Source organism: Diabrotica virgifera, chromosome 8 (genome assembly GCF_917563875.1).
Source record: "Diabrotica virgifera virgifera chromosome 8, PGI_DIABVI_V3a".
Taxonomy (NCBI): domain Eukaryota; kingdom Metazoa; phylum Arthropoda; class Insecta; order Coleoptera; family Chrysomelidae; genus Diabrotica; species Diabrotica virgifera.
Genome location: NC_065450.1, coordinates 164,854,888 through 164,877,632, shown reverse-complemented (window position 1 = coordinate 164,877,632; position 22,745 = coordinate 164,854,888). Strand labels below are relative to the sequence as shown.

General features: G+C 31.1%; 1 protein-coding gene across 1 annotated transcript in view; it reads left to right on the top strand.

Moving 5' to 3' along the window:
- Nucleotides 1-22,745, top strand: part of LOC114337614 (uncharacterized) — a 138,811-nt gene that overhangs the window by 58,023 nt on the left and 58,043 nt on the right. Inside the window, exons 3-4 of the mRNA XM_050657974.1 lie at nt 17,698-17,857; nt 22,012-22,114. Of these exons, the coding sequence (XP_050513931.1) occupies nt 17,698-17,857; nt 22,012-22,114 (263 nt within the window). The remainder of the gene's footprint in view (nt 1-17,697; nt 17,858-22,011; nt 22,115-22,745) is intronic.

Here is a 22,745-nt window from a genome sequence, read left to right as displayed (position 1 = left end):
GTAAACTACCCCTTATTGTCAAAAATTATATAAAAACATTGTAAACTTTAATATGGGTGAAAGGCTATAGCGGGATAAGATGGTCAAAATGCCCCCGCACCGATCAACCCCGCTACTTATGTTTTCGATAAAGGATATAAAATGATGCCCTCACGCAAATTTTTAGCTTCCCAGAGGTCCTAAAACGTCTTAAATCGAGAAAAGAAGAATTTTTAGGTTTTATTTTTTTGTAAGCGCAATTTTACTTTAAAAAATCTAAAAAAATTCAAGAGGTTGCATCTTTTGAATATAAAACAACCTGATTTTTTTCAGGTTTTTGTAATGAAAAATGAGCCCAGGAAAAATTTTTGAAATTTTCAAAAAATTTTTAGGTTATGATAATATGATCTGGTCAACTTTTAAATAGCATTTTATGTGTACTTTTTGTCGTTCTTTTAAATGGCAGAAGCAGAATTTTTAATATCTGAACGGAAAGAACGAAAAAATCGAAAAAACCGTTTTTGGCTGTCTCGAGATGCATCTCGGGACAGCAAATTTTAGGATTTAGGATCCTGACTACAACAATAATTGAAAAAGAACTAAAAATGTGAATTTTGTCATAAAATTTGGTATGTGGGGTTATAATAATATTTGGAACAACTTTTCCAAATAACTTTTATCGATATCTGTAACGCGAAGCAAGTCGAATCGCATGTCGAAAATTCACCCTGTTTGTGGATTTGCAGTAGGCCGCGTTTAAAATTTAAAGTTCAGTTGACTATTTTAAAAATAAATTGTGAACCATCAACTTGTATGACTGCGCAAAATTTCAGATTTGTATATATTTTGATAGCCGAAACATAGGGGTGTCTTCATCTTAAATGCGACACACTGTAACTTATCAATTCGATAATTTATTGCAACTAATATAGTCGTATTTTTTATAGAATCAAAATATACAATGAGAATACTGACTAATTCACTAATTTAATCATAAAAGGTTCAAATTGATTGCATTGAAATATTGAACCAATTAATGCGTATTAATATAATATTATTATAATTATTAGGTATAATAAAAGAGTGAGTTTTATGTATAAAAACCTTCAAGTATCTCGGAAACGACTTGCACGTTTTTCATAGGTTTTGGTGGGTAGGGGTTTTCTAATGCAGCCGATATTACAGTGATAATTATTACATTGTTGTCAGATTTTCCGTTTTTCTGGAAATCTAATGAACTTTATTATTTCAAAAGAACACCCTGTATATTTTTTTCGTTTCGAAGTCCTTACGATATACTGACTATTTTTTATGATATACACTCTATACCTAAATGCCATAGTTTCGGAGTTATTGCTACATTTATTCAAAAAAAATTTTTAAGAAATTATAAAAATAAATTTTTCCGCAAATCGCCAGGTAATTTTGACATTCCTGTCAAAATTTCTTGAAGAAAAAGTCAGGACTTCCTTACTGTAAGGAAATGTCATTTCCTTACTGTAAGGAAATGATATTTCCGTACAGTTGTTAGTGTTCAACAACATTTTCCAAGTTTGACAATTCAACCTCAATACGTTTCCATAGTAACCCAAGTAATTTTATTAGGAATTTCAAAGCACCATTTATTTGGGAATAAAATTATCGCGTTTTTTTTAAATCAATCAATATCTGTCGAATTTTAAACGATTTGCGGAAAAATAGTATGTTTACCTCGTAGGAAAAGCCACATTCCTGGACTCTGTGTTGCTAAGTCTCGGCTTGCGCCTCGACTTAGCAATCTTCACAGTCGTCCAGGAATGTTAAGCTTTTCCTACCCGGTAAACAATGTACTATTTTCGGCCCGTGTAGACATTATTTTACGTTCTTTGGATCATTGGGAACAAGAAAAGGTCTTTTGTAATTTTTCTCTAAAGTTAATCGTTTTCGAGTTATAAACAATTTAAAACTGAAAAAAATCGAATAATGACGATTTTCAAGGTTCAAAAACAAAAATAAAAAACAATATTTTTGAAACTGCGGAGTATGTTAATGAAGCGCATATGAGAGGACGGGCGATCATTAACAACTAAAAAACAATATTTTAGAATGAAACAAGCTCAAATTACTTATTGGTAACTGATAAAATAAGGCTTTAGCTTGAATTTCTATAGGTACTTGGCAGTTTCAAAAATAATATTTTTGATTTGTGATTTTTAACCTTGAAAATCGTAATTATTCGACTTCTTTTCAGTTTTAAATTATTTATAACTCGAAAACGATCAACTTTAGAGAAAAATTACAAGAAAACTTTTTTGTTCCCAATGGTCCAAAGAACGTAAAATAATGTCTACGCAGGCCGAAAAAATTTATTTTTATAATTTATTGTTTAAAAAGTTTTTTAAATAAATGTAGCAATAACTCCGAAGTTATGGCCTTTAGGTAAAGGGAATATAACATGGAAAATATTCAGTATTTCTTAAGGACTTTAAAATGCAAAAAATATACAGGGTGTTCTATTTGAAATAAGAAAATTAATTAGATTTTCAGAAAAACGGAAGATCTGACAACACTGTAAGTATTATAATATCGGCCACATAAGAAAACTCCAACCCACCATAATCTATAAAAATCGTGCAAGCCATTTCCGAGATAATTAAGGGTTTCCGTACATAAAACTCACTCTGTATATTATATTATATTATATTATATTATATTATATTATATTATATTATATTATATTATATTATATTATATTATATTATATTATATTATATTATATTATATTATATTATATTATATTATATTATATTATATTATATTATATTATATTATATTATATTATATTATATTATATTATATTATATTATATTATATACACATTATTAATACACATTAATAATTAGTTCCATACTTCAATGCAATCAATTTAAAGTTTTTATGATAAAATTAGTGAATTAGTCAGTACTTTGATTGTATATTTTGAATCTATAAAATAAAAAATACGACTATATGAGTTGCAATAAATTATCAAATTGACAAGATACAGTGTGTCGCATTTAAGATGAACACACCCCTATATTTCGGCTATAAAAATATATACAGATTTTAAATTTTGCACATAGGTCTGGATCCCGCGTATGAAAAAAAAGTTGATTAATAGCAAGCTGAAAATTTGTTAATAGCTTAAGGGTGTCTAGTCGGACAAACTTTGATATATGGGAACACTGGAACAGGGGCTGTTTTAATTGTGGAACAGGTTAAAAATTTGGAACGGTCAGACCACGAAAACGGCACATTTATTTTGTCTGACAGAATAGACTTAAACTCTCCGAACAGAGATTAAACTCTCATGCAAAAATCAGACTGCTATTTATCACCTGTCATAATTCCTGTCATTTGACATATTCTACATGTTCCACTCATTAAAACGCCCATTTGGTTATAAATAGCAGTCTGATTTTTGCATGAGAGTTTAATCTCTGTTCGGAGAGTTTAAGTCTGTTCTGTCGGACAAAATAAATGTGCCGTTTTCGTGGTCTGACCGTTCCAAATTTTTAACCTGTTCCGCAATTAAAACTTCCCCTGTTCCAGTGTTCCCATATATCAAAGTTTGTCCGACTAGACACCCTTAAGCTATTAACACATTTTCAGCTTGCTATTAATCAACTTTTTTTTCATACGCGGGATCCAGACCTAACAGTCATCCAGGGTGATGGTTCACAATTTTTAAAATAGTCAACTGAACTTTAAATTTTAAACGCGGCCTACTGCAAACAGGGTGAATTTTCGATATGCGATTCGATTTGCTTCGCGTTACAGATATCGATAAGTTATTTGGAAAAGTTGTTCCAAATATTATTATAACCCCACATACCAAATTTTATAAGAAAATTCACAATTTTAGTTTTTTTTCAGTTGTTGTAGTCAGGATCCTAAATCCTAAAATCCTAAAATCCTAAAAAACGGTTTTTTCGATTTTTTAGTTCTTTCCGCTCGGATATTAAAAATTCTGCCTCTTTCATTTAAAAGAAAGGCAAAAAGTACACAAAAAAATACTATTTAAATCATACTGACATAACCTAAATTTTTTTTGAAAATTTCAAAAATTTTTCCTGGGCTCATTTTTCATTACAAAAATCTGAAAAAAATTAAGTTGTTTTATATTCAAAAGATACAACCTCTTGAATTTTTTCAGATTTTTTAAAGTCAAATTGCGCTCACAAAAAAATAAAACCTAAAAATTCTTCTTTTCTCGATTTAAGACGTTTTAGGACCTCTGGGAAGCTAAAAATGTGCATGAGGGCATAATTTTATATTATTTATCAAAAACATAAGTAGCGGGGCTGATCGGTGCGGGGGCATTTTTGACCATCTTATCCCGCTATAGCCTTTGGTTTCGATTGGTTAAAAATAATGATTGTTTTATGCTTTAGTTAGGATATAATATCATAATATTTCAACCCTTAAAAACCACCCTTAAGAACATTAAAATTTTTATAAGTAGATAATTTAATAGATCTATACCACAGATTAACCCAACATGTTGGGTTAACCTGTGTCTATACAGAAAAAAAAAGTAGAATCAAAGAATTACAAAAAAAATTATTTACACAAAAATACGAATTTTCAAATATGTAGAAGTTCAAACACAAATGGTTTTTAAGTCATCTTCCAGTATACGAACCAGTTCTGTGGTGTTATACATGCATTGGAAATGTTCCATAAGCGGACTATTCGAATATTTCGAAAAAAAAAAATTCGTGTTATAAACATAGCTTATTTATTTTTTGCGATAAAAAGTTTTTTAAAAATGATTTTGTAGGATTTTTGAATAACTATAAGATTGTGTAAGTTAAATTCCGTTAGATTCCTTACTTTTTAATTAAGGTGGGGTTAAAAGGCTCGAATAAGGGGGTGTTTGCTCGTAAATAGAGGTTTTGAACATGTATATCTCACTAACCATTCACTGTAATGAAAATCTATGCACAATATAATTTTAGTTATTAAAAAAGCTACAATTTAGTAGTCTGCCATTTTTTTAGTATCTCCAGTATTTTCGGAGATATTTTGAAGTAAAAGGTGAAAAATACGAAATTGCAAAAAATATATTTTTCTTTAAACTCCAATTTTTCTAAAATTGGGCATTTTGAATAGAACAAACTTCTTGGGTGTACTTACAATACAAATATAACGAATTACAGAAAGGTGAAGAAAAATTTTTAATTAGGAGGGTAGTTAGGGGGCTATTTTCACTGATTTTTTTTTTTTTTTTCGTAGAGAAAAGCAGGTACCGACTTTTTTCTATTATAAGTCGCTCCATTTTTATGATAGAAATTTTTTTGTATTATTTTTTAAAAGTTTAATTTTAACTATTTATAATGGGAAATAAGCCACAATATTATTAAGAAATGATTTTTATTAACGTTTCGACGCCCAAATCGGGTGCCGTTGTCAAAATACAAAATACTACTAACATAAACAAAATGTTGTTGCTTAGTAAAAAAATTCTTCTAATAATTTATTTAATTTGACTCATTTATATCGGCAATTCAGATACATTTTGATACATTTTAAAGTAGAAGACTTTAAAATAATATTGCCAATATTTATGAGTTGCGTTCCTGGGACAACTTTACTGAAAGATAGTTCATTCGCTTACATGAAATCAACCTCAACTCAAGAATATCCGTCACAAAAAATCATAGCATGTGATCTGTCTTTAAAAAGACAACCACATGCAACGGTGACATTAAAATTCTCGCGTTAGAGATCTCATAGTAAATCACGAGGGAAAACCAGGAAAAACCTCGTGACACTATCCCGACATCGTAAGTATTTGGTCTTACATTTAATTTACTCTCACAATTAATACCAAATTCTGACTTTACTATAATTTTGTTTAAATTATAAATAATATCAATAATACAAGGATATATAAGTAATACCAAAATATAAAATATGTACTAACTCGACTATTGACTTACTAATTGTGGTATTTTCTTTCTATTGACTTCCTCTTTCAGTATGGATATCCACATCCATGAATTGCCGATAGAAATGAGTCAAATTAAATAAATTATTAGAAGAATTTTTTTACTAAGCAACAACATTTTTGTTTATGTTAGTAGTATTTTGTATTTTGACAACGACACCCGATTTGGGCGTCGAAACGTTAATAAAAATCATTTTTTAATAATATTGTGGCTTATTTCCCATTATAAATAGTTAAAATTGTAAAAATGCCACAAGAAAATAGCTTCAGAACAACAAAAAGTTTAATTGTATGCTTGAAAAAAGATAATTTAAATTTTCCTCGAAAAATGCAAAGTTTTCCCGTTATTTGGCTTTGAATATTTCAAGTTATGCATTTGACGAGAAAAGGTAACTTTTAGCCTGCCGTATCTCGGTTTGTATTGGTCCTAAAGATATTATAGAAAAAGAATTTAGTTTGTGTTATTAAAAGATACAATTTTGTTATCTGCAGTTTTTTTGATTAAATGCATATTTTTCTAGGTATTCTCAAAAAACCCTCTAAAAAAGACGATTTTTTCGACCAAAAACTGTTACTTTCAAGCACGAATAACTCGAAAAATATTAGTTTTACGAAGAAAATGTAAAAAACATTTTTTCCTTAGAATTACCTTTTACATTAATACATGGTTAAAATGTAATAAAAAATTCCCGCCCCCAGATGGGGTGGCAACCACCCCTATGGTTTAAGCGTACAGCGGCATGATATAGAAAATGATACTTGGACTATTCCCTACCTTCTGTGAAAATTTTAAGTAAATCCATGCCGGACGAAAAAATTTCGAGCCAAAATGCTTCATTTCCTCGACTAATGATTTTTTTACACTTTATAATCGTTTTTCTACAACCGTGTTAAAAATGCAATTTTTAGCACTCCATACGAGCGTTAAAAATTATACTTTAAGGCACTAGTGCTTTAAAATTTTTAAGTCACTGCAGTTCGTATTGACCGTATAGGCAATTTTGATGTAATGTCAAAAAAATATAAAAATGGAATGTCAGTCAAGTTCAAGTAAAAGTTTTTGTAGATATTGTCCTGTAATTACGTTTGTAGAAAAATATTGTATGATATGCGTGTTAAAAAGTACATTTTTAGGGCACTCATGTGAATTGCAGAACTCGCTTTCGCTCATTCTGCAAACTTTCACATGCGTGCCTTAAACGTGTACTTTTAACACTTAAATCATAAATAACTATTAAAATCAAAACCAAGCAAAATTAATTTTTAGAGAAAAATTTTTAATGTTTTTAATTATGTCGAAATACCAAGATTTCGGTATAAATAATAAGAAGGTAAAATAGGGTGCAAAATAAGTTTCTCCTTTTTTAAAATTTTAATATATAAGTACTATTTCTAGTTTGATATTATCTTCTATATGAAAATAATCCACAATCCTTAACAATATTCACTATTCAGGTAGGTACATTGGTCACAAAATCATAATATAAAAGGACAAAAGTGGTCATAAAATTGAATCTCTATCTGCTGAACATGTGTCGCAAGCTAAGTAACTGCAAGGAAATTCAAGGATTCTAGAAAATTGACTAAACTCTATTGCCAAATCTATTTGTTAATCTATCAGGGCATCAGCTAACAAAAATTTTTTAGTAATGAACTGCCATTAATTTCAATTAATATCAAAACAAACAAAAAATATTTATTAGTTCATGTCTTATATATGTTATGGACCATATGATTAATTGGTCATTTTTCATAATGCCCGGGCTATATAAAAAATGCCCAATACTGTCGGTCAATATAATAAATACTATTAAATTCATCACATTGCCCGGGCATTATGTATAATGCTTGGCATCTACTACACAGGATGATTAAAACTACTTTTATTTTTATTAAATATGAAATATATTTATTTTGATACAATCAAGTATGTAGTAAAAACTAAAATATTTCTTATATACTAATGAAAACAGTCTTGCAGTCTTCTGTGAAATGGCACATGAGTATCTTCTTTCACAGGAACAATCAATTTTTCTACTTCTCTAATCGTCATAACGTCGAATCTTCGTAAGCGCTGATAATCACTCGGCGTTTTATTTGTCTGTTTACTTTTAGAGTTTTTTACCTTCTGTATCATTTCCATGTAGGCTGTTTTTGTGAAAATTTGTGAATTTTGACTTTTTACTGAAACTAATTCAGTTAACCGATTGTTAAATCGATTTTTCATATCACTTAATGGTTCTTCTTTTTCCATAGTTCACTATGCAATACTTTATAAACAAAGAATTAACAAAGAAATGTCACAAACAAACCACTTGTCGTATATACCATTACTAACATTCAACTGCAATATGATTTATAAATAATGGCCGACGTGCTTCGGTGACAGTAACCTTGGATACAGCGCGTTGATTCGCTGCTGAAGATCGCATGATTTACTAAGAACGCCGATTTATCACATTGCCCGGCCATAGTATAGCATTTTTCATAATGACCAGACAATATGATAAATTGTAAAAAGTTATCAAATTGCCCGCTGAAGTTAGTCATTATTAATAATGACCGGGCATTATACATAATGGCTAACATAATCACTTTGTCCATAACATATACATTAAAAAATAACAGGATAGTAGGGAAAATTAAGAATTTTGATTTTTGGGTAGAAAATAAAGAGACTTCGGTAGATTTGGTAGCATCTCTGGGCCCAGGCCCCCCTGAAAACTGAGGATAGCTACGCCGATGATACCAGTGGCACCGAAAGGTCTTGCCATATACTGAAATAATCCAAGATACCTGACCTTTACCACATAACTGAAAGCAATGTTGCCAGCAGCTTCAAATAATCAAATATCGTAAGAAATATTAACAGATCACATTAACAGATCATAATATTAACAGGTTAAAATGGTTGGTCGTAGTAATTCAGTAATTTTAATTTGGTAAAGTTCAAAGATCTGAACTGTTAAGTTGTGTTGAAGCGTTGAAGTTGGTCATAACAACGAAAATAAAGGAAAACAATAAGAATTTAGGATAAACAGGAAAAAGTAAAATATACACGATTCATAGTAGATTGTAAAGAATGGAAAACGTATAAATGAACAGAACTATTAATAAAAGGTAATAAAAAACAAAAAAAATATAGGAGAAATATACTAGGCGAAATTAGCAGGGTGAAAGGTAGCGTGAAAAATAACTAGCAAAAGAACATCCACCGTTTTTTTGCTTTTGACGACAAAAGCCGTCTTTTGTTTTTTTTTTTTTTTGTAGATTTTTAGGGCTATCGAAAACATGTAAAACCGACAAAAGTAAGTATACTGAGATGCCAAAGGTGAGAGCATTGTCTTTTGTCTTCTTTTGATAGAGCTACGATTACATAGAATTTATTATATATTTGCTAATACGATCTGTTTAGTGCTTTTTTGCTTCCATCTATGGTACAGATTATATCTTAATATCTTGAGTTAACAATAAGAACAATTACAGTGGCGACGCGTGACTTTCTCTAAAGTGTTACCAAAACCAGAAGTATTTTATACATATTTTTATATATACAGTGTTCCCATACATCAAAGTTTGTCCGACTAGACACCCTGAATTTTCAGCTTGCTATTAATCAACTTTTTTTTGGTACGCGCGATCCAGGTCATTTGGCGCATTATAAAAATAGATGAAATACAGAAATAAAATTTAAAAATTAAAAATTTAAGAAACTATATAAAGTATCTACAAACTAAAAACATATTTGTTGTTTTTAGGTAAAATATGTATTATATCACCTTTATACTTTATTAAAAAATCCAACTTGTATAATTAGTATACTAATCAGTACATTCATTTGTCATTTTTAGCCTAAAATATTAAATAATTTTTATTTTATTGATTATACACTACAATGTACTGTATAATCAATATTATTATATGTCATATAATAATGTTGTTGTTAATTAATATATTTCGACAAGTAATTAAAATCGATTAATATGATTTATATAGTATAAAAAAAAGAATGTGTGTGTACTTTGTACGCACGTAAGAAGATATTCTTCTATTATATAGGTAATTTAAACGAAGTAAATATACTTAACAGGTTATTTGTATTTTATTTAAAAATTAAACTAACTTTCTTATCTACCATTTTCAAACAGTATTCGTTGGACAGTGAACAGGTGTGTATCGATATCGATAGCTGTGCCGGTGTCCTTGACTAGTGTTATTAATAAATTTGTGGGTAATTTATTTAAATATAGAAATAGGCCAGTCTACAAGTATAAGGTAGAATCTAAATATTTACTATTATGAGTGACTCGGGGGGTGGTGCTGAACCACCCCAGAGTAATACATCCTCAATGGATACGGAAGAAAAAACATATATAAATTTAAATCATAGGTATAAATCAAATGATTCAGGCCCTTACTATGTTTTTTGTGAGTCGATAGATAAACAGTTGACTCGTTTAACGGCAGTCCGCGTCGGTCACTATTTATTTAAGAATCAGTTTTTCAAATATGATGTACAAGACATAAAAGCTGTAGGTAGAAATAAGGTGAAGATAATCTTTAAAACTTATACTTGCGCAAATTCTCTAGTCGATCACGAGCTTATTAAGAGCAATAAACTTGTTGCGTATATTCCATCATTTTTTGTCCAAAAAAAGGGAATAATCAGAGAATGTGATACGTTTTTGGAAGAAAAGTATATTTTGGAAAATATTGTTTCAGATAAAAAAGTTATCGAAGTAAAAAGGTTGAAAAGGAAAATAATCGATTCTGATAACGAAACAATTCTTGTTCCTCGCCAGATGGTAATATTAACTTTTGAAGGAAATAGCATTCCTAAGACTGTTAAATTAGACTTGGTTAGATTTAATGTTGAACAGTATATATACCCAGTTGTTCAGTGCTTTTTTTGCTTTCGGTTCGGCCATACTGCTCGGCAATGCAAATCAACAACAAATCGTTGCAAAAACTGTAGTCAAATACACGATAATAATGAAACATGTACTAACTCACTATTCTGTTTACATTGCAACTCCTCTGAACACAACTCGCTCTCTAAACAGTGTCCTACATTTAAACATCAATACAAAATAAAATCAATCATGGCTTTTGAAAATACTACTTTTAAAGAGGCAGAAGCCATAGCTAATAATCCGTCATACGCCAAGATAACTACAAATAATAGATTCGATATTTTAAATACTATAGAAAATTTTCCCTCCTTAACTCCCAATGTCCATGAAGGCTCAAATCAAAATCAATCATATGTACCTGCTTTTAAAAGATCAGGAAACAAGCGTAAAGCTGTCTCTCCTACTGCGACCGAGAAACCTCCAACTTTTCCAAGATCTCACAAAACTAAAAATACCATATCCCAACCCATAATCCCCAATCCCTACCGGGACGAGTTTATGGCTTACAAAGAAAAAATAGAATGTAAAATAATTAATGAAATCCCAGCTTTGATAGAAAATATTATCAAGAAAATTAACCCTAAAATATTTTTACCTAATTTACAAAAAAATACAAAGGAAGAAATTGAAAAAATGTTAGGCAACCTAATAAATACTGAAAGTGATGGGGAATAATAGGACGTTTAGCATACTTCAGTGGAACTGTCAATCTATAAATAAACATAAACCTAGTTTACTTAGTTATCTTGAAAACAATGTAGTTGATGTCATTTTACTTAATGAAACATGGCTTTCTCAAAATAAAAATTTTGCTTTAACAGGTTATTACATTGTCAGAACTGATAGACCTGATGGTTTTGGTGGTGTAGCCATCCTCATATCAAATAATCTTTGTTTTACTGAGGTTAAAGTAACTAAAAACTTTAATAAAGGTATTGAAACGTGTGCAGTTTTTATAGAACAAATAAAACTAGTAGTTGTTTGCATTTATAAACCTCCTAAAGTAATAGTTACTTGTAGAGATTGGGAAAAACTTTTTAGTCAATTTAGCGGTAAGGTTTTTGTTGGTGGGGATTTCAATGGACACCACAGTAGGTGGGGTTCCTTGAAAGATTCCGCTCAGGGTAAGTGTATAGTGGACGCGTTAGATAACGGTAATTTAGTTTTGCTAAACGACGGTAGACCGACCAAAGTAACAAGACCCAATGAACTTCTATCAATGGTGGATCTGTCCCTCGTTACATCCAATCTAATTGGATACACTACATGGGATCCTGTCCCTGATACCCTGGGTTCAACTCACTTACCTATACTAATCAATATTGATCTTGAATATCAACCATGCACAATAATTCCTTCCTCTAAATGGAAAGAGTCTTCGGCAAACTGGAATATCTTTAAATATCATATAGAAAAAATATTGGCTGAAAATATATTTGATAATATCACTTCTGAGGATCGTTTTGACTTCCTTTTAAAGACAATTGACGATGCTGCCTCATATTCTATGAATATCAAAAACTCTTTTCAGCCAAAAACTAGAACTCCAGTCTGGTGGGATAATGAATGTAAAGATATGATAAATTCTCGGAAACTTGCATACAAAAATTACAAAAAAGTATCGAATTTTGAAAACTATATTAAATATAAACATATTCAAGCCAAAAGTAAACTTTTGTTTACAAACAAACAAAAAAATTCATGGATTAACTTTGTCAATACTTTAAACAAAAACACTCCCATCAGTAAAATTTGGAATTTTGTTAATAAACTAGTGAATAAAAATTATCACTCAAGAAGATATCCTCTATCAAATGAACTAGTAGAACAGTTACTCGACAAATTTGCTCCGCCATATGTTGATCTTCCTATTCAGAATAACAGTCAAACTTATAAATACAATATTTTCGAGAAAAGTTTTGATATGGATGAATTTGAGGCTGCACTCAAGTCTTCTAATTCCTCAGCTCCGGGGCGCGATCAAATTACTTATAACATTATATATGAATTACCTCTTATAGGTAAACAAAGTCTACTAACAGTTTTCAACGATTGGCTTTTCAATGGAAAATATGTAGATCATATGAAAGAAATAGTTATCTGTTTAATTCTCAAACCTAATAAAGATAAAACACTCTCCTCTTCTTATAGACCGATATCATTAATGACTTGCATATGTAAGACATTCGAAAGACTGATTAAGACTAGGTTAGAATGGCTTATAGAACATTATAGTATTCTCCCAAGTACACAATATGGATTTAGGTCTGGTGTTGGAACACTTGATGCAATATCACATTTAGTCACAGACGTTCAAATGACGTTTTCCAGAAACAACTATCTTGCCTGTTTGTTTTTAGACCTAAAAGGGGCATATGATTCTGTTGATTTAACCATGTTGCATAAAAAACTTTATGATATGGGATTACCTCAAAATATAGCTTCTAATATTGTTCATCTTTATAATAATCGTGTTATATATATTAAAGATCATTTAAACCAACTACATGGTCCTAGAATAGCTCATACAGGTCTACCACAAGGATCAGTTTTAAGTCCGCTATTGTTCAACATATTTTCAGCAAGTATTCATGGCATTTTTGATAATTCAATTAATTGCATTCAATACGCCGATGACATATGCATCTATACAGAGCGTAACTCGTATACTGATTGCCTGGAGGCTCTGGACTTCATCATGCATAAGGTTAATAATTGGGTAACAAATCATGCGCTGACCATTTCCCCTGACAAATCAGCCATAATGATATTCACTAGACATAGGATTCGTACGCCTGACAAAATAAAACTGTCTGGATATGATATACCTATTGTCAAAGAATACAAATATCTTGGCATTCTTCTTGATCCGAAACTTTTATGGTCAAAACATGTTAAATATATAAAAAGCAGAAGTGAAAAAGGTATTAATATCCTTAAATGTGTCACTAATCGTAGATGGGGTGCTGACCCTAAAGTTGCACTGATGTTTTACAGAGCCTACGTGCGATCTATTGTAGACTATGGTTGCATTCTGTATGGTGCTGCCAGTAAAACACATTTATTGACTGTAGACCGCATTCAGTTCAAATGTCTAAGAATATGCTTGGGCACTATGAAGTCTACTCCTAGCCCTGTTCTACTTGCTGAAAGTAACGAAATGCCTCTTCAAAATCGTCGAGAAATGATGGCAATTAAACATATTTTGAAGTTAAGATTAAACAATAATAATCTACTTAGACAACTGTATGAGTTATCAACTGAAAATCTTTCAAATAATTATTGGCGCATAAAAAATTCTCCCCCACTTGCTGATGCTTTATTAGAAACCTACGATTATTCTAACATCTATGGTAGGGAAAAAAGATTACCAATATATAGAGGTGATTTTCAGGTAATGTTAAATAAACCAAAAGTCATTATACCAAAGTTCACAGAATCTACAGAAATAAATTCTGTCTTACTTAAATCCATATTGAGTGACTATAATGATCACGTTATAATGTATACTGATGGTTCCAAAAAAGAGGATGGTGCCACAGGCTGTGCAGTTTACATTCCACATAAAAGCGAATCCTTGAAAATTAAACTTCCATCACATTGTTCAATATATACCGCTGAAGCGGTAGCAATAGAAAAAGCGTTAGATTGGTTAAATTCACACAAATTAAATAAAGCAGTTATATTATCAGATTCATTATCGGTCATTAAAGAATTAAACTCAAATATGACACAACATAAAAGAAATAGTATTCTGTGTGCCATCAAAAATAAAATATATAATAAAGATATTACAGTTATTTGGGTAAAAAGTCATACCGGCATCAAGGGAAATGTAATGGTTGACCAGCTTGCTAAGGATGCTACCCATGCTGGATTATATTTACCTATATTCACACTGGATGACTTACAGCTACATTATAATAACACAACTTTAATCAAATGGAAAGAAAAATGGAAAAAAATAGCAGCGAACTCAAATAATCAGTATTATACTATCCACCCTACCTTACCACAAGATATTTCCTATATTTTTAAATACGCAATGTTGAAGAAGACTACAGCGACAATAACTCGTCTGAAAACCAATCACGGCGCATTCCTAGCTCACTTAGCTAAGTTAAATATTATCCCTTCTGGGTTATGCTTATGTGATAATATATCACAATGTGACATCAACCATATTCTTTTCAAGTGCGGTAAACATAAGTCTGAAACAGATCAGCTCTATTTAAAATTAACAGATCTTAAAATTCAGACTCCCATAAACATCACCCATTTACTTTCTTTAGACAGTAGAGAAATATTTGAGCTAATATGTAACTTTCTTTTTAAAGTTGGATATATTATTTAAAAACCAATAAACTTTACTACCATTCTGTGGCTAAAGGACTAGCTTCCAAGCCAACTCTTCAAACACACACACACACACACACACACACACATACCATTTTCAAAAAATTTTTATTAACATAACGAAAAATAAAAAAAGTATGAATCGTCCAGGATTAGAACCCGCGACCTTCCGTGTGCTTCCGTTCTCTGTCCCACCGCTCTGCCAACTACGCCATCGAGCCACTTGAATTGACACGTAAGTTTCGGATATAATTACACAACACGGCGACAAACTGTAAAAATGTTATGCCTACATATTTTATTATTTTACTACAGGGAAACACAAATCCAAAAACACAAGAATTATAATAAATAATACATTTCCTAAAACCACTAATATATTCTTTTTATGACTTATTTGCACGGTTACAGATACATACATACCTATCTTGAAAGATTAGCAATGAACTACATACTGTCAGTGTGCGCAGGCGCGTGGTTCATGTACAATTTTACCCTCAATCGATTCGCCGCTAAAGAAGAATATCTTCAAAAAGGTATAGATATGTTATCTGTATAGTAAGCAAGTACAGTTACAATTTATAAACTAATAATTAATAATGCATATTATGCAATAATCGAATCCAAAGGGCCGGTACGGTTAACTAACCAGAGTTTAATCGAGAAAATACCGGCCCTAAGAATAACAGACTTCATAAATGGAATTATAATTATTACTTATAATTATAATAATAATTAAAATTGCATTTATTAAGTCTGATATTCTTACGGTCGGTATTTTCTGTCCCGATTAGCTAACCGGGACATAAAGTACCTACCGGCCCCTACCTAGCCGTGTCACCAAATTAAAATTTGGTAACACGAATACTAATCCACAGCGGCTTAAGAGCCATCGTGCCCGCAAAATTTTCAGAGACGATCCAGTCCTCTGACCGATACAAAGATCCTACCATCGTTGCCACTCACAGAAGTGGTAAATAACGGCGCGGCGCACGGTAAGGGCACAGTATAAAGAGGGAACCTCACTCTATATACCGTGGTAAGGGCGTATTATAATAACGTCCAACCGATTTTACATAAACTCGCTGATATTTTCGTGCTTCTAGTTGGCTATTTTCAGTGGCGACGCGTAACTTTTTCTAAAGTGTTACCAAAACCAGAAGTATTTTATAAATATTTTTATATATACAGTGTTCCCATACATCAAAGTTTGTCCGACTAGACACCGTGAATTTTCAGCTTGCTACTAATCAACTTTTTTTTGGTACGCGCCATCCAGGTCTATTATAAAAATAGATGAAATACAGAAATAAAATTAAAAATTTAAGAAACTATATAAAAGTATCTACAAACTAAAAACATATTTGTTGTTTTTAGGTAAAATATGTATTATATCACCTTTATACTTTATTAAAAAATCCAAATTGTATAATTAGTATACTAATCAGTACATTCGTTTGTCATTTTTAGCCTAAAATATTAAATAATTTTTATTTTATTTTAATATTATTATATGTCATATAATAATGTTGTTGTTAATTAATATATTTCGACAAGTAATTAAAATCGATTAATATGATTTATATAGGATAAAAAGGTATAGATATGTTATCTGTATAGTAAGCAAGTACAGTTACAATTTATAAACTAATAATTAATAATGCATATTATGCAATAATCGACTCCAAAAGGCCGGTACGGTTAACTAACCAGAGTTTAATCGAGAAAATACCGGCCCTAAGAATAACAGACTTCATAAATGGAATTATAATTATTACTTATAATTATAATAATAATTAAAATTGCATTTATTAAGTCCGATATTCTTACGGTCGGTATTTTCTGTCCCGATTAGCTAACCGGGACATAAACTACCTACCGGCTCTTACCTAGCCGTGTCACCAAATTAAAATTTGGTAACACGAATACTAATCCACAGCGGCTTAAGAGCCATCGTGCCCGCAAAATTTTCAGAGACGATCCAGTCCTCTGACCGATACAACGATCCTACCATCGTTGCCACTCACAGAAGTGGTAAATAACGGCGCGGCGCACGGTAAGGGCACAGTATAAAGAAGGAGCCTCTATATACTGTGGTAAGGGCATATTATAATAACGTGCACCCGATTTTACATACACTCGCTGATATTTTCGTGCTTCTAGTTGGCTATTTAACAATTAGAATATTAATTATAATAAAAGAACGAAGACTCAATATTTTCGTCACATCGTAATAAATCAAAAGTATGAACTACTCCAACCTATAATCGACGGCAAAATCAATAGCGAAAGGGGACCAGGAAGAAGGTGCAACTCTTGGTTTATAAATCTACAACAGTGAACGAATATGACCTCCATAGAACTATTCAGGGCGATTGCAAATAAGATTAAATGGGCAAATGTAATGGCCAGCGTCCTTAAGGATAAGGTACCGTAAGAAGAAAAAGAAAATTAATATTTACGATATTTACATTTTAGTTGGAGCGGCATGTCTCTTACCTTGGGAAGTTTCCCAGCAGCTAACAATCCATATTCATCATTTAAACAATATGTTTAACAATATTTTCGAGACAGATAATAAAGAAGAGCAACGAAGAAGACTAAGTATATGGATTAAATATAATCTTCGTATCATTAGGTAAGTATAAAAATTGTTATAAATTAAAATAAGTGTAAAAACAACGAACAGTAATATTTATTTATTTTTGGTTAAAAAGGCGTGCTTATATCTCGTAGGAGGGATTGTTATTGTTTGAGCCCAGCGAGGGTTGTACGAGGGTCGTTTTTTTAACCTCCGTTTATCCATAAAAAATTCCCGTGAAGCGTTTCGCCATTCCGGTGCGCAGTGGGCGACAGCGCATCTCCCCCGCTACACTCTACATTAATCCCAACTTCCAGGCATCAGTCTGTACTGTGCTACACACGAAACAACATGGCCGCGACAATTAGTTCTCCCGCCAAGTGTGAATTACGTGGTGTCATTCGCTTTTTGCAGACAGAAGGCAATAGTGCAGCTGCAATTCATCGAAGGATGTGTCAAGTGTACGGAGAAGGGTTTATGAGTGATGGAGTTGTGCTTAATGATGCCGAAAATTCAAAGAAGGACGAAATGATGTGCATGACGAAGGGAGTCAAGGTCGCAATTCTGTCGTTACAGATGAGCTTGTTCAACGTGTTGATGAAGCGGTGAGAAACAACCGTCGCTTCACTTTAACATCGTTGGCAATGGAATTTCCACAAGTTTCATTTGACACACACACTTGACACATCCTTGATGTGTCAAATGAGAGCGAATGACAGCGCGTAATGCACACTTGGCGGGAGAACTAATTGTCGCGGTCATGTTGTTTCGTGTGTAGCACAGTACAGACTGATGCCTGGAAGTCGGGATTAATGTTGAGTGTAGCGGGGGAGATGCGCTGTCGCCCACTGCGCACCGCAATGGCGAAACGCTTCACGGGAATTTTTTATGGACAAACGGAGGTTGAAAAAAAACGACCTTCGTATGACCGACCGATGTCTGCTGGGGTTGTGTATCGACTCATTGTTGTGGATCGACTGAACTGAAAACACATGTCTGTGGTTTTAAGTTAAAGACTAATTTATTGCCATAAAGAGGCTGGCCCTTTAAGAAGCGACTTCGAATGCATTAAAAAAAGATTTATTGACATAAGGTCTGATAAGGTAACAATTTAATGGGGAATTTGGTTCCCAGAAAAAAACCTTAATTTTATACAATCTGGTTTTGTATTTTAGGAGCGAAACACATATGAATTTAAATGACCCATATTATTTTCGTTTATAAAAGAAAGTTAATATTTAAAATAAGTTAAAAAAAAATGAAGCGTGTGTCGCTATATATTTATTTCTTCTTCTTCTAGTTTCATGAAAATGATCAATCGTGGGATATCATGTTGGCTACCATATTCGCTATCGTGACTTTATTGATACCAGCTCTGAAAATAGTGTAGTCGATTTTATGTACCATTGTCTTTGATTTTTCAGCCGTGATGTTTTTCTTCTGCCAGGAGCACGTTTACCTTGGATCTGTCCCTGACTGAGCAGATCTACATATAAGTATATCTACAGGGTGTCTCATAATATGACCGAATTATTTCTATATGTGTATTTCTTTCTAGTTCAGTCTAATAGTGGAGTCACTGAAGGTGGATATGAGCTATGAAATCCGATTTCGTTGAACCTTCATCGATTTGCATGAAAATTGGTGAGAGTTTAAAGGATATCTTAAGGAACAAAGGTGACGTGGTGTCAACTTGCGCTTTTACGCTGGGGGTGGACGCCATCCCTTCTCGGGGGTGAAAATTATTTTATTAAAATTAAACCCCCAATTCGATAGAGGGACAAATTTCAAGAAAAATTTGTTATATAGTTATTAAAATATATCAAAACTTTTTGAGTTAATAAAGATCAAAGATTTTAATTTTTCTTGAGAAAAATGCATGTTTTTTTAACCAATTTTTCATCAATAACTCAAAAAGCGTAAGTTTTTACAAAAAAGTTTTTATTATCAAAATTAAAGATAATAAAAAACGAAATGAACCCCCTACTAGAAAAACCTTTTAATGTTAACTAAAAGTGAGTTATAGGTAATTGAATATATATTTTTTCGGCGAGTAAAAAACTCTAAGTATTCAAGCTGAAATAACGGGAAATTTATGCATTCTATAACATAAACCTATTAAAGGATGCATTCTATAACATAAACCTATTAAACATTTGTCAAAGAACTTAAAAATATCTATCCAATGAGCCCCCGTACATGTTGATAGCGTTAAAGTTTATGCTCCAAAATTTTTTCAAAATTTATCTTTTAAAAATTTTTCCAAAAAATGTTATTGTTTTTTTTAATAACCCCGTTCGTCTTTACGATATCAGGTTTATCTAAAAACTGTTAGAAAGTTAATTCCAGGTGTTATTTAAGCACGTCGAACTTAATCTTTTAAACCCCTTACTTTTTTTAAAAATAAAAGGTTAAATTACCCCGGTTGCATGGTTCCCACAGCAAAATTTAAGATTTAAACGTTTCTATCTCGGTTATTTTTTACCCTATAGAAATAGTAAAACAGGTGAAATATTTAACACAAAAAAACTATAATTTGGTTATATATAATTTTTTACGTATATTGAGTATTTTTGGAGTTATTATCAAAAGAATATGAGAATTACAATAATTTTAAAAATTATGATTTTTTAAATTATACCTTTTTTTTCAAAAATATGCATTTTAAACCGGTCAAAATGATCGAAAACATTAATTATGCTAATATAAAGAAGTTCTTGTAAGGATTACTATAAATTTTAATTTTTGTGGAAATGGCGTATGTTTTATTTTTCACTTTTTCCTAAAAAATTCGAACCGATTCTTTTATTTTCATTATAACTTTCTTAATTTTGACGCTATTACCTTGTTCTGAAGCTCATTTGATAGGTATTCCGAAGTACTTTGACAAATATTTAGCAGGAATATTTTATACATTGCATCGTTTTTCCGTTATTTAAGCTTGAATACTTACATTTGAGTACTCATCGAAAAAAATACACATTGCATTGACAATTACTCACTTTGAACTAACATCAGTTTAGTTCTTTATGTGAGGAGTGTATTCAATTTTTAATTGTCTTCAATTTTAGTAATAATAACTTTTTTATAGTTTATAGCTCTTATAGTTTATAAAGGTTATAGTTTTTGATTTATACGTGAAAAACCGATTTAAAACATGCATTTTTTTATTAAAAAATAAAATCTTTGGTCTTTAATAACTCAAAAAGTGTTGATTTATTTTAATAACTTTATATAACAAATTTTGCTTATAATTTGTCCCTCTATCGAATTATGGTATTATTTTTAATAAAATAATTTTCACCCCCGAGAAGGGGTGGCATCTATCCCCAGGGTAAAGCGCAAGTTAGCATCATGTCACCTTTGTTCCTTGTGGTATCCTCTAATTACTCACCAATTTTCATAAAAATTTATGGAGGTTTAACAAAATCGGACGTGAAAACCTTCAGTGACTGCACTATTATAGCATAAATATGAAATAGTTTGGATAATAATATCTGCTACTTTTGCGAACAATTAAAGTATTCCCATAACACTATTAGGGCCGGTTGTTCGAACGCTAATCAACATTGATCACTATCAAATACTTAATTACTGTCACAACTGTCAATGTCAACTTTGGTTGGGTTACCGAAAACATAATTATTGATGACAATTATGAAATTAGTTAATCAATTATGTTAATAATTGTTATGTTAATTGACTAACTAATCTCATAATTATAATTAACTATGTTTTCAGCAACCCAACCAAAGTTGACATTGACAGTTGTGACAGTAATTAAATATTTGATAGTGATCAATGTTGATTAGCGTTCGAACAACCGGCCCTTAGACTCATTTTCGTTTAATCATCTGAGATTTTAATTCTCCCAAATTTCCCCCTTTATTTTCTATTTATAAGAAATACTATACGCTGTGTTAATTTCATGTAATTTGAACATGACCCGCACTGCAATCTGTAATTAGATCATAACTGCGACATATTAGAAAGAAATGTCGACTATTAATACGTAAATATTTGACTTAAATTCAACAATAATGGACAAAAGAAATTATTGGTGCAAAAGTTCGGTAGAAGTTTTTATAGAACATACAATATAATACCTAGCGTATGTGGCACACTAAGTTAGATTAAATTAATAATACCTAGCGTATGTCGACGTTTTTTATGTAAATCAGATTTTATCTTTATATTTAACTTTATTTCAGAATTACGTGTAAATTAAATAGACTTACAAAGGGATGTGTCGGAATAGTGTCTCTGGTAGTCAGCATAGTTCTTGCATTAACCGCAAATCAGTTAATGAGCTGGGTACGTATTAAAACTTTTATTATTATTTTCAGTAGTAATTGCACAAGAGCTCTAAAATTATTGAATTTTTCCCGAGTAACACTTTGACAGTATTAATTTATGTCAAATTATGTCAAAGTGTCACGAGGGCAAAAATTCTATATTAATTTTAGAGATCGAGTGCAATTTGTTGCGATTATTTCATGAATAAAACTGTTCAAAACTAAAATTGTATTGTAATTTATTTATGTAAGTACAAATTAGTACAATTAAACACACAATTGTTATAAATATGTATTTGACGGTTGAAAGTCATCACTTTTATAATTTTTAAAACATTTGTCATTGTCATTAATGTCACTGAATGTATTTTTTCGTAGCAACGAAGGGCATCTGACGTAATATGCTTGACGACGGGCAATTATCAAAAAAGTTATCAGTATAATTTAGATTTCTGTAGCTTTCTATTGGTCAGAATCTCCTATGAATGAAATAATCAGTAGTAATTGCACAAGAGCTCTAAAATTCTATATTAATTTTAGAGTTCGAGTGCAATTTGTTGCGATTATTTCATGAATAAAACTGTTCAAAACCAAAATTTTATTGTAATTCATTTATGTAAGTACAAATTAGTACAATTAAACACAAAGTT